Consider the following 14,183-nt stretch of genomic DNA (forward strand, 5'->3'; position numbering starts at 1 on the left):
CCTCCACCCCTCCCCCTTTTCTTTCTCTTCCCACCCCAAGCAATCCTGTAACAAGCTACCTTGACCTTGAAGAAAGGAAGCAGTTGAGAGACAAGGTCAGAGCAGGACTCCCAAGAGGGGACCAGATTGAGGGGGGGTGGTGAGCAGATTTTCTACGCTAAGACCAGCTGGAAAATGGTGAAGGCTGGGCCGGGTCAAGCATATCTGCTCAACCATACAGTGTGAAACAACCGAGAAGTAGATGGCAGGTGTGGCTGAGCTCCAATAAAACTTTATTTACAAGCACAAGCCACGGACTAGGTTTGACCCCAAAGGTGACATCAATGGCAATTAAAAAGAGAACAGAAAAAGCTTTGTCATTAAGCCACATCAAAAAGATAAGGGCAGCCTCTCAGGACCCGTGCCTTACAGTATCAGACTGGATGCAAGCACAAGGTACACACTGCACAGCCATCCTTGTTAGGTCTCAAACCTGGGACCAAAGGCTGAGTTGCCTATTAATATATCAAAGTGAACCCTGGCTGCCAGGTCCTCCCAGCATCCCTCAGTCCCTACCTGGTATAGGGTCCTCCTGGCTGGCTTACCCTGCCCCTGCCCTGACCTTTCCAGCTCTTCCCCTAGCTGTTCTTCCCTTCATAATTGGGCCATTTTGGCTATGCCAGTATGTTTTCACCATTGTTGTCCTTCTGGCCTCTTGGTCTCCTGGCTCTCCTCACCTCCTTCCTCACATGGCCTGGCTTGATCTGCTGCTCATGTCCACTCTGGACTCTCCCAGATGTTTCTGCCTCAGGCTATGCTTTCCCTCACATCTACAATAAACCTTCTTCTCTACCATACCTGGGAGCAGCCATTGCCTCTTTTTTTCATTCATTCCCAATATGGCAGGTGCTTCCGGTATCTGTGTGTTCTTAGCAATACAATTCTCTGTTCTCCCCTCCTCTTTTCCAGCTTGGCACATCCAATTCAGTCCTACCTAAAGAAATCTAGGAAGTTGTATCGTTGGCAAGAGCTTTTGAAAACTGTTAGGGGTGTTCAATAGTAGAGTACTTGTGTGGCATGTATGATGCCTCCAGTTCAAACCCCAATATTGAAGAAAAAAATAAAAATAAAAAAATAGGACATGTCCTTCTTTTGATTGCTCCTGGCTACCATACTAAGGAGTTGTCTGGAGCTATCTCGGGCAACCATATTGGGTCAGGATGTAGAAGCCAGGTAAAACAAAAGAGAGCCTGGGTTCTGATCAGAAAGACAACATATCATTCTTTAATTGTCTGCTCCTAGGCTTTGCTCCAGAGAGATATAACATATGTACACTTCCAAAATGTGATGTTTTCTCAATTTCTTTACTGCAATTAATCCTACCTGATGTCCTCAGGGAATTCAAGGTACTTCCATCTGGTTGACCATAAGCCCTGCTTTCCTCTAAGCTGCCTTTTCCTTTGCTGGTGTGGGGAACAGCCAGACAGGGCAGGATCCCACTCTGCTGAGCTCCCCCTTACAGAGCGGGCACTGAGCAATGCTGGGTGGAGATCGCCAAGGAGAGTGGCCGACTTACAGCCCAGAGGACCGATGCTGGCCTTTGGTTCTAGGCTGCCACCTTCAGCTTCGTATACCCCAAGTCCACACGCGATTTTCACTCTGGTTCCCAGGCCTGAGATTGAGCTCCAAATCCCCACTGTTCTGCAGAACTGAATGAGCCAAACTGTGGCAGAATTTCGGAGCCTCAGACTTATCTTCGAGGGCTGGTCTTCCCCTTCTGGCCACACCATATCTCAGCTGTGAGGCCTGCAGCAATTCATTAACTTCTCTGTGCCTCGCTTCCTATTTGCCTAAATGCGCTATATTGTTCTAAGGCAAATAGCAGCCCCTGCCTTAGAGGAGAAAGAGCATTACGCTGGGCTACAACCCTAAGGCATTTCACTCACTTTCCATATACACTGCTGTTGGCTTGGCCACGCTAGGACAAAAGCAGCTCTCCGCCCTGCCCCCGGGGCTTCCCAAGATTACACAGTTACAAAACACCCAGCTGAAGCTGAACTGGTCGCCTGACGGACTCACTTTTCTCCATGCCTCCCCTCCCGCACCCCCAGACAGAAAGGTTGCGTCCCTGTGTAATGGGCGAACCAAGACTCCTGACCCCCGTTACCAGTCCTGTGGCCCCACGCCTGTCTGTCCGGCCCTCTCACCCATTTCAGCTGGCAGCCTCACCTGATGACCGTGAGACGGCTGAAGCAAGGCTGCAGCTCCTGCACTCCGTAGTCATTGAGGTTGTTGTTGTCCAGATCCAGGGCCAGCTGCCTGTGGAAGTGGTGCAGGACGAAGGACAGGGCGCTGCAGTCGGCAGAGCAAGCGTTGCAGAAGGCCAGCTTGAGGTAGTCGGCGCTGATGCCCCTGGCGGCTAGGCGTCCCACCTTCTGGCTCTGTGTCTCGTAGATGCAGCGCAGCATCCACAGGAATGTGGGCATGGCATGCACCTGATTAAAGCCTCCGCTCTGGACCCGGGGCAGACTCTTCAGGTAGGAGCGCAGGCTGGCGAACAGGTGAGCCCACAGGGCCTTGCGTTTCCTCCTCAGGGTAGCCTTGGGCACCAGCTGCCGAAGGAGTTTCTGTCTGGCTTTGGCCAGCAGCCCACACAGAAAGAGGTTGGTGAACTGGAAGTGGTCTTTGTTCCTAAAAGGATCAGGGCCCAACCGGCTACCGCCACCCAGGCACTGAAAGGAGAAGAAGGACGGATAGCAGGACGTGCTTGATGTCTCCCCAGGAGGCGTCCACTCTCGAAAGAACCTCAACAACTCCCGGGTGCCCACTTTGTCATCTGTCACCAGGAAGAAGGCAGTGAAGAAAGCCTGGAGCGTGAGATGGAAAAACTCATAGGACTGCTGGCCCTGCTCAGGGCCCACGTCGGGCAGAGGCCGCAGGAAGCCCAGCTGCAGATCCCCCTCCTGCAGCTTCGACGTCTGCACCTCCTCCTGGCCAAACACAAAGAGGCTCTTGTCGGTGCCTCGGTGCGCCACCTGGCCCAGCGCGTGCAGCGTGCGCCAGCCTGCGCGCAGTGTCTCTGCCGGGCTGCGTGTATTGCGCTGCACCAGGCTGCTGGGCTGCGTCCTGTTCAGATGCACCTCAGTGACTAGCAGGAAGACATCGGTTAGGGTCACGGCACAGTCTGGCAGCTGGGAGGAGCCCTCGAAGGCCGTGTGGAAATGCTGGAAGCAGCGGAAGATGATCCAGCAGAAGAGCGGCACGGCGCACAGGCTACAGAGGTTGGGGTTGGCATCCAGCTGCTGCAGCAGATGCTCATGAGCTATGCGCTCGGGGAACATCCTGCGGGCATAGGCGCGCAGGTGGCTGGGGGAGAAGCCCCGGAGCAGCACCTTTTTGCGCAGAAGCTGGCGGGGGACCTCCACGCCTGTACGGGCCGTGAGCAGCTTGCCGGCGCCCTTGAGCAGCCTCCCGCTTAGGAGGTTGGCCAGTAAGACCAGCGGGTGTGCCGGCTCCCAGGGGCAGCAGCTGTCCGGGACACGGCTCAGGTCGAAGTCCGAGTGCAGCTCATCCAGGCCGTCGAAAGTGAAGAGCGCTGTGTGGGGAAAGCGTAGCAGGAAGGAGAACACCTCCTCGGGGTCCTGCTCCGGGTAGCAGAAGTGCTTGAAGAGCAGGTCCTGCAGACTCAGCGTGTCGCTCTCCTTGAAGCAGCTGAACATGCGGCAGCGGAAGTGGAAGAAGAACTTGGCTGTGGAGGCCAGCCTGCCGGACGCCCAGAGGCTCTGCAGCCGCTGCAGCAGCATGGACTTGCCCACTCCCGCGTCCCCAAACACGAAGACAGTCTCGCCGTGCTCATTGAGGATGCCGGTGCTGTGGTCCAGCAGGCAGTCCAGGCCTCCCAGGCTGCCCAGGTTTTCGTTGTTGAAGCCTACTAGCTCCATGAGTGTGTCCATGTAGGTCTCCTCCAGCAGCAGGTCCTCTTTTTGGGCGTAGCACATCATGAACTTGGAGTCGCGGCCCAGCTGGTGTCGCAGCTGCTGGGTGTACCTGCTCACTGCAGCGGGGAGGGGTGTTTCCCAGCAACCAGGTGAGGGGACATGGAGTAGATGCGTTAAACAGGGCGTCTTGGGACAGAGAGCACACAAGCAAACAAACTCACAGCCCAGACTCTGAGCCAAGGCATTGACTCCTTTATCAGGAGCCCCCAAGGCCTCAAAGAGCCAGTGTCCCAGAGCTTGAAGGTCAGGCCTTCCCTCCCTCTGCTTGGCTTCAGGTTTAGCCAGCTGGAGGGCTGCAGGCCCCTCCAGGTCAAGTGTCTGAGACAGGCCTCTCTTGTTCCTCTGCACAATGTTGTCATTGAACTCTAGAGACAGAAGCCACTCACACTTGAGGTCCAGGCCAGCCAGCTCTGCTGCCCCACCGCAGGCCACAGGCCTGTTTGAATAGCAGAGTCAGCCCCACCCCCGAAAGTCTTGTATAGGGGGAAATTATCCCAGCCTTTCTTTTGTTCTTTAATAAGGATCTGATAAAACTGTATGACAAAACTTTTGGTTAGAAAATACAAGGCTGGACATTAATCTGATTTGCAGAGGATCTGTGTCTGGCCTCAAGCATCACAACTAAAAATGCTGAGCTAGCCGGGCGGTGGTGGCGCACACCTTTAATCCCAGCACTTGGGAGGCAGAGCAGGCGGATCTCGGTGAGTTCGAGGCCAGCCTGGGCTACCAAGTGAGTTCCAGGAAAGGCGCAAAGCTACATAGAGAAACCCTGTCTCGAAAAACCAAAAAATAAAATAAAATAAAATAAAAAAAAAAATAAAAATGCTGAGCTAAAACAGTATGACCTCTGGCTCCCAGGGTGAGCACCTTGAGTCATAGATGCTCAGTGTAAGCCCCAAGGGTGAGCCCAGTGCCTTCCCTCACACCCCTGCGTGTAGTCCCTTGTGGGCTGACTCCTACCTGGGTCAGTATTGACGATGGTTTTGCTCCGAATGAGCTGGGAAGGAGAGAAGCCGATCTCTGATAGCCACAGCCTGAGGTCCACATAAGCATCCTCAAGCTGCTGGAGCACGTAGAGGAAGAACTCGGACACCTCTTCACCTTTGCTCTGCACCAGGTCAAGAATTTTTCGGACCTATGGATGGCACCAACATTAAGAGCCTGAGCTGGTGTGAGGGGCATCCTCCGGTCAAAAGGATCCCGGGGTACGCTCAGCTTAGGGTTGCAGGTACTAGTACAGTAGTAATAACCTGACCACCTGCATACATACCCAGTATAAGAGTCAGCACAGACTCTGCAAAGTGGGCCTCTTTAGCAAGAGTTCATCCCCAAGGCAATAAGAGCCCAGGAAGCGTCTAATCTCCCTCCTAATCTCGTGTCACTACTATCCAGGGACAAGGGTGCTAGGAGGTAGTCACCCTATAGACAAGAGGAAGTAGTGTATCTGAGCTACTCTGCAGTAGAGTAACAGACTCCCATCAAATCACATGTTCAAAATGGTCTTTTCATTAAAAACACAGGCAAAGCAATCAGGAGCTGGACATGGTGACACACACCTAAGTCCCAGAGCTTGGGAGACTGAGGCAAGAGCATCAGAGTTTCAGCTCCACCTAGACGACAGAGGGGGATTCTGTCTCAAAAAGCCAAGAAAGGGGTGGTTGTGGTCAAGAGAGGAGGAAACCAAAGCATACCAGTGTGCTGTGCCCAGCCCCCTCCCCCAGAAGTTCTTTGGGCGTCGCTTAGCCCCTCCCTACCTCATCTCAAATAGGCGCTTCATTTTTCTATCCAGGGACTTATGGGACTCTTTTATTTCTCAGATGATGCTCCCAAGCTTAGGAAACCGAGGGTTGTTTTACTTCCTCATTTATAGCGTGGGAAAGTCTTCAGTGGGGTCCCACCTTGGGAGGCAGTCATTTCTAAATCTGGCTTTGTGGGTGGCTACCCCGAGTCTTTGCCTCTGTGCCCTTGGGGTGTGGAGGCACTGGGGGTCATGCTCTTCCTCACCTACTCATTTAAAGCCCCCTTAAAGTTGCCTAGGTATCGACACACACAGCAGAGGGAGCTGACATGGAAGCGTTTGTTCCAGCCTCAAACAGAAGTCAGCTGACTGGGTAGGAAGCTCAAACTTGGGGGTTTATTTATGTTCTACCAAGACCTCAGCATGAGTGCACATCTATAATCAGTCTTTTCTGTATTAAGCTGAGGCCCAAGTCTGAAAACACCCCGAAGACCCCAGTGTGAATGCACACCTGTAATCAATACTCCCTGTGCTACAGAAGCGCGGGGGGTGGGGGGGGGGTGTTATAGCAATAACAAAAACAAAGACCCCAGTGGGAACTTGGTCCAATATGCCGAATTCTCCCTTTGCCTGGGTCAGGAGGGGGGAAACCCAGGTCAGTAACTGTCAGCACCAACGTCCCCCACTGCACCTTGTCAGGCTTGGTGGGCCAAGCACACACGATCTCTGCATCTTCAGCTGAGAAGTAGCCATTCCTCAGCAAGTTGTCCAGCAGACACTGAGTGTTATGGATGTTGGTGACCAGATGTTCCCTGTTGATCTTCAACAGTTTAATGTAGGAGTGACAGCCCAGTGGGATGGCTTCCATCTCATGATGGCCCTGCTTTTCCATAGTTCCAGAAGCCAGCAGCTACTTTTCTCAAATTCATCTTTGACCACATGTGTCTCCCTGACAGACAGGCAATCAGGATTCAGGGCCACCGTCCAGGATCCTGCCTTTCATTGCTGACCCTGAAGGGAAAAAGGACATTGTCAACAAAGCAAATGTCACCGAAGGATTCGCCCTCTCTCCCATCTCCCATTGCCCCTTGCGTTACTCTACCTCCAAGAGGAGGGTGTCACGCCAAAGAACTTTATCGGGGAACGTACTGAACAACAGCAACAATCACAATTCATTGCTGTTGGTGGGATTCCGCACCGCTAACTGTATTAGCCTTTCTGTCACAGCAGCAAGAGAACAATGTTGAGGAGAGAATAGTTAGTCTCCTCTTGGTTTCAGTCCTTCGCTCTGGGGAAGGCATGGCAGAGCAGCCCTGTCTCCTCATGGAGACCAGGGAGGAGAGAGTGAGAAAGAGGGAAGAAAGGTGGCCACCAGGACCCAGGACTTCAGTAAGTGACTCCCAAAAGGCATCCAGCTGACCACACCAAATTCAAATAGTTAGTCATACTGAGTCTCAGGCATGCTGTGGGATGGTCTGTATGTCAAATTGCTCTGATTGGTCAATAAATAAAACACTGGCCAGTGGCTAGGCAGGAAGTATAGGCGGGACTAACAGAGAGGAGAAAAGAAAGAACAGGAAGGAAGAAGGAGTCACTGCCAGCCACTGCCATGACAAATAGCATGTGAAGATGCCGGTAAGCCACGAGCCACGTGGCAAGGCATAGATTTATGGAAATGGATTAATTTAAGATATAAGAACAGTTAGCAAGAAGCCTGCCACAGCCATACAGTTTGTAAGCAATATAACTCTCTGTGTTTACTTGGTTGGGTCTGAGCGGCTGTGGGACTCACGGGTGACAGATTTGTCCTGACTGTGGGCAAGGCAGGAAAACTCTAGCTACACAGGCATCATCCTTTGAAGGAGGATAAAATACTCTAACATTGGGTTGGGGATTTAGCTCAGTGGTAGAGCACTTGCCTAGCAAGTGCAAGGCCCTGGGTTCGGTCCTCAGCTGGCGGGGTGGGGGGGGTGGGGGGGGTGGACACGACTCTAAGGTGGCCTTCTTCCCTTAGGCCCTCACTATCTTTCTGGAATCTGCAAAGCTAACGAAGGTAGAGATGGCAAAAACTGCTTGTGTACACAGTAAGCACAGGAGAAGCCAGGAAAGTTAAACTCACAGGCATCCTTCAAAGCCAAGAGATGTTTCACCTGCTCCCCCTGGGATGCTGGGACCGGGTGTAGCTTACAACCTGGTGATCCTCTGCTGTCTGATGAGCCAGGCTCTGCCCATATCTCCCAGAATTCCTGTTTTACTTACCCCAGATCCGTTCCCTCTAAAACCTTGAGCATGACTTCTAGGTTCATCCTTGTGAGAGATGCCGTTTGTACTTTACAACAGTGACTTCTATGGTATCCTAGGCCAGCCATTATGTTTACCTCAGCCATTCTCCCTAGACCTTTATCTTGAACATTGTTCCTAAGCCAGCAAGAACCCATCTTACAGATGATGCCAACGTAAAGAGCTTCAATGTAAACATGTCTTGAGCTTGTTGTACTCACAGGGCTGAGTTAATTGTTACCAGAAAACTTTCCCCCAAACTGTGCTGTGCTTAAATACGGCTCAAGTAAAGGATCTGGTGTCAGACTCAAAACTTCTTGCCCAGCACCAGCACCAAAATCAGGCTGTTCCGAGTTTCATTCTGATATTTCTGCAGATAGTTTCCCTGCCAGTTGTAAAGCCCAAAGGGACCCTTCCACACAAAGAGAGTCTCTTTTTTATATTTCAACTTTAGTATAAAAAAACTGCAAAAAAAATTAAAATAAAATAACACGCTGTAATTAGCCAGATCCTAAGACTATATATTTCAATGAACTTCTGTACAGTTAAAACAGTCATTTGGAAAGAAAGCTATGGAATTTCACATTGGGTTTTGCTCTTCCATAATCAAATACTTATGCACCACCCCAAATGAAAACCCTATGACAGAGTTAGAATTAGAAAAACAATTAGCTTTATACCCCTTTCATAATTCATGTTTATTTCCTACATTCAGTCTTGTTTGTTTTTTGTTTGTTGAGACAGGGTCTCCTTATATAGCTCTGACTGCCGGGATTAAAGGTATGCCCGGACTTGTTTTTGTTTTTAAATGGTATTTGAGGGTGCTGGGAAGTCAGCTCAGACAGCGAAGTGCTCCCTGTGCACGCATAAGGATCCCCTCAGCACCCATTTGAAAGCGCCAGAGATGGAGGCACGTGTCTGGAATCCCAGCACTGAGGAGTCAGACGGGAGGATCCTGAGGGCTCCCTGGCCAGTCAGGCTGCTGGATTCCATAGCTACAGGTTCAGTGAGACACAATCTCCAAAATAAAAAAAAAAAAAAAAAGAAAAAGAAAAAAGAAAAAAGGAAGAAAAGAAAAAGAAAGAAAGAAAAGAAAAAAGAAAGTAGACGGCACCTGAAGAAGACAATATTAACCTCTGGCCCACATCACATGGGTACGTATGCATATAATCAATCAATCATTCAATTAATCAACATTAAATGTCACTGGACTGAATCACGAATGACTGAAAATGGTGATAGAATCTCACAGTACTCTCTGCAGCTTTCTTCTCTGAAGGCCATGTTTCTCCACTATCAGTCATTGGGCGCCATGTCTCTTTGCCACACCTAAGGTCCCACCTGTACTTTAATCTTGCTTTGGGGACTGTGGGGGCTCCTTAGAAAAGGAGGAGGTACATGCAAGAGGAGGGAGGTGGTAAACGGCAATCAGGATGAATGAAAACACCACAAAAAATCATACTATTAACTGTTTATGAAAAAACACCTATAATCCATGTAATTCCGTGTATAAACATATGTATATAGTTTTAATGAAATTTCCTCACCCGGGCTGGCAATGCTTCCTCAAACAGCCAAAGATCACCTAACAAGACCTCAAAACCAGACGTTAGAAGCCCTCTTTTGATTTGTTGGGCATAACTATCTAAGAGACTCTCAAAACACACAACCTATTGCTGTTGTCCATGGTTACCACCCTCCTTCCCCAGAGGTGGAAGGTAAGTCCCAATTGCTGAAGACACCATCTACTTCAGAACCCGGGTCGAGAGACCCCTGAGCTGGAACTGACCTGAACGTCCCTCCCTGAGGACCAGCTGTCAGGATACCAGACGGCCCTGTGCAAGCTTCCGAAGGAGGGAGGCAACCCATAATCTTACCAGCTGTGAGGCCTATGGGTCACATCGATGGCCAGCATGGCACAAGAACCCTGAGGGCTCAGTGGCGGCACATTGGTGGTAACCAACAGCTCTCTAGTTGGACTTAAGACCTGCTCGGCAATAGGGAACAATGCCTGGTACTGGAAACCTCGCTAACTACTCCGCACTAGTGAAATCATGGTTACTGGAAGAGAATTTACAACTACTAATTTGTTAAACCAGCATAATCCCAACCAATGGTTCATAAACATTTGTCCTTGTACCCACAGATAAGCATCCTCCTCCTCCTCCTTCATCAGGGAAACTTATCACAACAGACGGAGACCACTATAGAAAGTCACAACTAATAAAAAAAAAAACAAAAAAAACGCCAAGTTCTAGGGCCCAGTCCCAATGCACACATCTACAACACAGCCCCCCATCGAAGACTCAGGAAACATTTTGGAAGAGGAGGCAGAAATTCTGTACGAGCCAGAGGATTAGGAAGTTTTCTATGAGATTGTGTCTCCTAGTAATATCAGCAGCTACACCCATAAAGTCTTACCAACAGGACCGCCCAAATGTGAGCTGAACCAGGAGGGCACCAGCAAACACACCGAACTGGATGGAGGAAAGCCTGTGGGTCCTCAGCTCTGCACAAAGAATTTCAGGCAACCGAGGGAAGCTGGGGCTGGGAGAGGTGGTGTTCCCTGGGGTAGAGCACACCAATCTGTTGTTAAGTGACAAGTGGTCAGCCCTAAAACATACATACAAGCAACATTATATGGCCTGAACAGGCTATATTTAGGAATGCATATATATATATATATATATATATATTGCATATACATATATATACATATATACAATGCATAAATACATATATGCATGCAATAATAGAGAAAAAAGGTCATGAATTTGCAGGAGAGTAGGGAAAAGTATATGGAAAAGTTTGTAATTAAATTATAATCTCAAAAATTTTAGAAATGCTTTAAAATTGTATATTGTGGCAGTAAAAAAAAATAAATGAATTTATAAGCATAACTAACTGGCTAAATAAATCAATTAAAGGAAAGGAAATGGGGGCAGGAACTGCCACAGCAGCAGCAACAGTAGCAGCCGTCAGGCTTAAGGCTGTGAAGCTGGTGTCCCTGAGAGGCCTGTGAGAAACGCTGCAGCCCAGAGTGGAAACTTTCTTGAAGATAACCACAAGTCTGAGAGAACAGGGAAAGGCCGCTCTTTCTCCCCTGGTGAGTCAGCCTGCTTTAGAAGGCTGGGAAAGGAACTTAAGCAACATCCTTCATTCCGCTCGTATCACTGGGAGGGCTGTTAACTCTCTGCTTCTCTTTCCCATGCCTTCGATACCCACAAAACTTGTCCCCGGCTTTCCCAGACTGGTCCTGTAATACCCACCATAGACACCCCTCTATGTACCCACAAAGGGGGATGCTGTCTCCTGATTTTTTGACCACCTGGACAAAGCCCGCCAGTCACAGGACAACTAGCTAGCAGAGGGGCTGCTTTTTAAAATAATTCCCAGAGGGCAGTTAGCTCGCGTTGGCAGGAATGTAAGGAGGGATGGATGTCAAAAAGAAAACAAAGAAACAACAATGCCTGGTAAGCAGAAGCCAGAGACAGACCAAGCTGCCTTGAGACACCTCAGAGGGGGTTACCGTTCATGAGCGTGTGCCACCAGAAACAGCAGAGCCGGGTGTCACCTGACTCAGAAGCGTCCTTCATGTCTTACCCGGCGAAGACTGGGTCCTGTCCTGCAAATGGACGGCATGAGGGAAAGAGAAAGTGGTGGGAAAGGGGCGGAGGAAGGGAAGGGGAGGCCTGGAGGGGGGAGAGGAAGGGGTGGGGAGAGGGAAGAGGGAATGACAACGGGTAGCATTGGGCTTCCGAGAGCCAGGCCACGCTGTAGGGGGAGGTTTACAGATGTGGAGCCCTAAGGATGGATGTTGAAGGGAGATCCTGTCCAGACAGCCCAAGGAAATAACCAAAGAAACAATTCAAGCTCAATGACGTGGCCAGAAAACAAGCTCCCAGGCTGCAGAAGACAAGACAGAACACCAAATGGAAAATAGGAGGTAGAACATGTAGGTGCTGAGTCCACCGCCTAGAACCACATCTTGAATCAGAGGCAGGAACAGTATGTTGGTGGGAAGAAACTGTGTGTGTGTGTGTGTGTGTGTGTGTGTGTGTGTGTGTGTGTGTGTGTGTGTGTGTGTTGGGGACTGCTAGACTGGCCCTTCCCACCAATTCTTTTTCTGGCTTTTTTGTTTTTTTAAGATGGGATCTTGCTGTGTTACTCTGGCTGTCCACGGACTCCCATGTAGCCCAGGCTGACCTAAACTCACAATCCTCCTGCCTCAGCCTCCTGAGTCCTGGGACTTACAGGCCTGTGCCACCAGGCAAAGCTCCTTCTGGCTTTCTGATCTCCTGTGGGACAGGTTTTGTCTCCAGGCTAGGAGAATCCCTACCCAGTCCTTGTGGAAATAGGTCTCTACATTCCATCATGCAACTTGGACTTGTGAATTAAATATGCAATAGATTTGTGGGAAGGTGGTAACTGAGAGGAAAAAAGATTAGGGAGCAGAGTCTTTATTTTTTTTTAAAGGCTCTCTATGTTTCTTAGGCTGGTCTTGAACCCATGAGCTCAAGTGATTCGCTCAGGGTCCTGAGTACCCATACACAACACAGTGCTTAAAGAGAATAATTCTAAAAAATGGTAGAGCAGGGTTATTAATATAAAATAAAATAGAATCCTTGTGGTAGTTCCATTTTACTATTATAATCTTTCACATGTATTATTTATTTAGTGTGTGTGCATGCACTCACATGTGCACAAGTACCAGGGTGCATGCATGGTAGGCAAAGATGACTTGCCAGAATCAGTTCCCTTCCTCCACCACATGGGGCTGGGTACTGAAATTCAGGTTTGCAGGCAAGACCTTTAGCCTTCGAGCCATATCATCAACACTGGCAATTTAAATGTTTCTAGTAGTCTCATTAATGAAAGTAAAAACAAGCAGGCAACCTAATGAGATATTTCAACTGATCAAATATGTGCAAAGCATTGCTCTATATGTCGTCAGTGTACACTGCTGTACAGCCATTGCCTCCGAGAGGAAAACCTGTCTTGTGGAGAAGCTCTTTTTTTTTTTGTTTTGTTTTTGTTTTTCGAGACAGGGTTTCCCTGTGTAGCTCTGCACCTTTCCTGGAACTCACTTGGTAGCCCAGGCTGGCCTCGAAATTACAGAGATCTGCCTGCCTCTGCCTCCCGAGTGCTGGGATTAAAGGCGTGCGCCACCACCGCCCAGCAAGAAGCTCTTTAAGACATAAGATGTTAGGAGGTGAAACAAGATGCTCTAAGGTCTCAACCTTCCTGATGCTGTGACCCTTTAATACAGCGCCTCATGTTGTGGTGACCCCCAACCATAACATTATTTTCATTGCTACTTCATAACTGTAATTTTGCTACTGTTGTGACTGGTAATGTAAACATCTGGTATGTGATCCACAGGGGTCACGACCCACAGGTTGAGATCCACTGTTCTAAAGGGAGGTAAAACATTCCATCCTGCAAGGAAACTCTTTAAGATCAAGAGGTAAACAATTCGGAGCTTCGGGAAGTCCTGACAAGACGCACTAGGCCCCTCCCTCCCCAAGCATATATAATCCGTGAGGAGAGCTCAGTGACACTCTCAGACTAGCTGAGCTGCCCAGAAGAGGCTGGGTCCAACTGAGGCTCCTACAGGAAGCAGACACCAGCCGAGCTGCTCAGAAATGACACTTTCCAACCTGTTGCGCTGCCTGCAGGCTGTTCAGAGCTTTGGTGATGCCAATCTCTGAGTCGTTTCTGTGCCAAAAAGTAACCCCTCACCCACACTCCTCTAAGGAGAGCCAATCCAACTCATTCGGTCATCAGGTTGGACTTTGATGATATCCATCTTTGGTCTCACCTAATGAACATGCCCAATTAAAATTAGACACCTCATCTTAACACAGGGTTTCCCCTTCTACCTTTATAAACCCCAGTTTTCCTACAGTTCTTTGTCTGGGGGTAAACACTTGTTCATATCTCCCCAGAAACCATGTCACACGACACACTTTTATGAAGGAATGTCTGTGTTCTTATTTTTCACGCCAAGGCTTTGAAATCGGGTGTGTCTTACACTTCAAGAACATCTAGATTCCGGCCAGCAACGCTGAAAGTGTTCAATGGCCACATGGTGGAGGCGATTTTGCAACTCTGTACACTTGAAATAGAAACCTACTGCCCTTTGTCCGTGAGGGACTCTGGACAGCTCCAGTGTGGCAGGCATGGCT

General features: G+C 49.4%; 1 protein-coding gene across 5 annotated transcripts in view; it reads right to left on the reverse strand.

The window, feature by feature from the left end:
• Positions 1–14,183, reverse strand: part of Nod1 (nucleotide binding oligomerization domain containing 1) — a 51,295-nt gene that overhangs the window by 15,512 nt on the left and 21,600 nt on the right. For 3 of the 5 annotated variants that reach the window (XM_028864118.2, XM_028864117.2, XM_028864119.2), the window contains exons 2-4: positions 6,407–6,726; positions 4,938–5,112; positions 2,209–4,033 (exon numbers count right to left, since the gene is read on the reverse strand). In XM_028864118.2, coding sequence (XP_028719951.1) covers positions 2,209–4,033; positions 4,938–5,112; positions 6,407–6,607 — 2,201 coding nt within the window. In that variant the 5' untranslated portion in view covers positions 6,608–6,726. Of the gene's footprint in view, positions 1–2,208; positions 4,034–4,937; positions 5,113–6,406; positions 6,727–10,416; positions 10,562–11,598; positions 11,993–14,183 lie in introns of those variants that run through there. The other 2 variants (XM_037203769.1, XM_037203770.1) reach the window with 2 other exon arrangements.

This window comes from Peromyscus leucopus, chromosome 3, assembly GCF_004664715.2.
Source record: "Peromyscus leucopus breed LL Stock chromosome 3, UCI_PerLeu_2.1, whole genome shotgun sequence".
NCBI lineage: Eukaryota > Metazoa > Chordata > Mammalia > Rodentia > Cricetidae > Peromyscus > Peromyscus leucopus.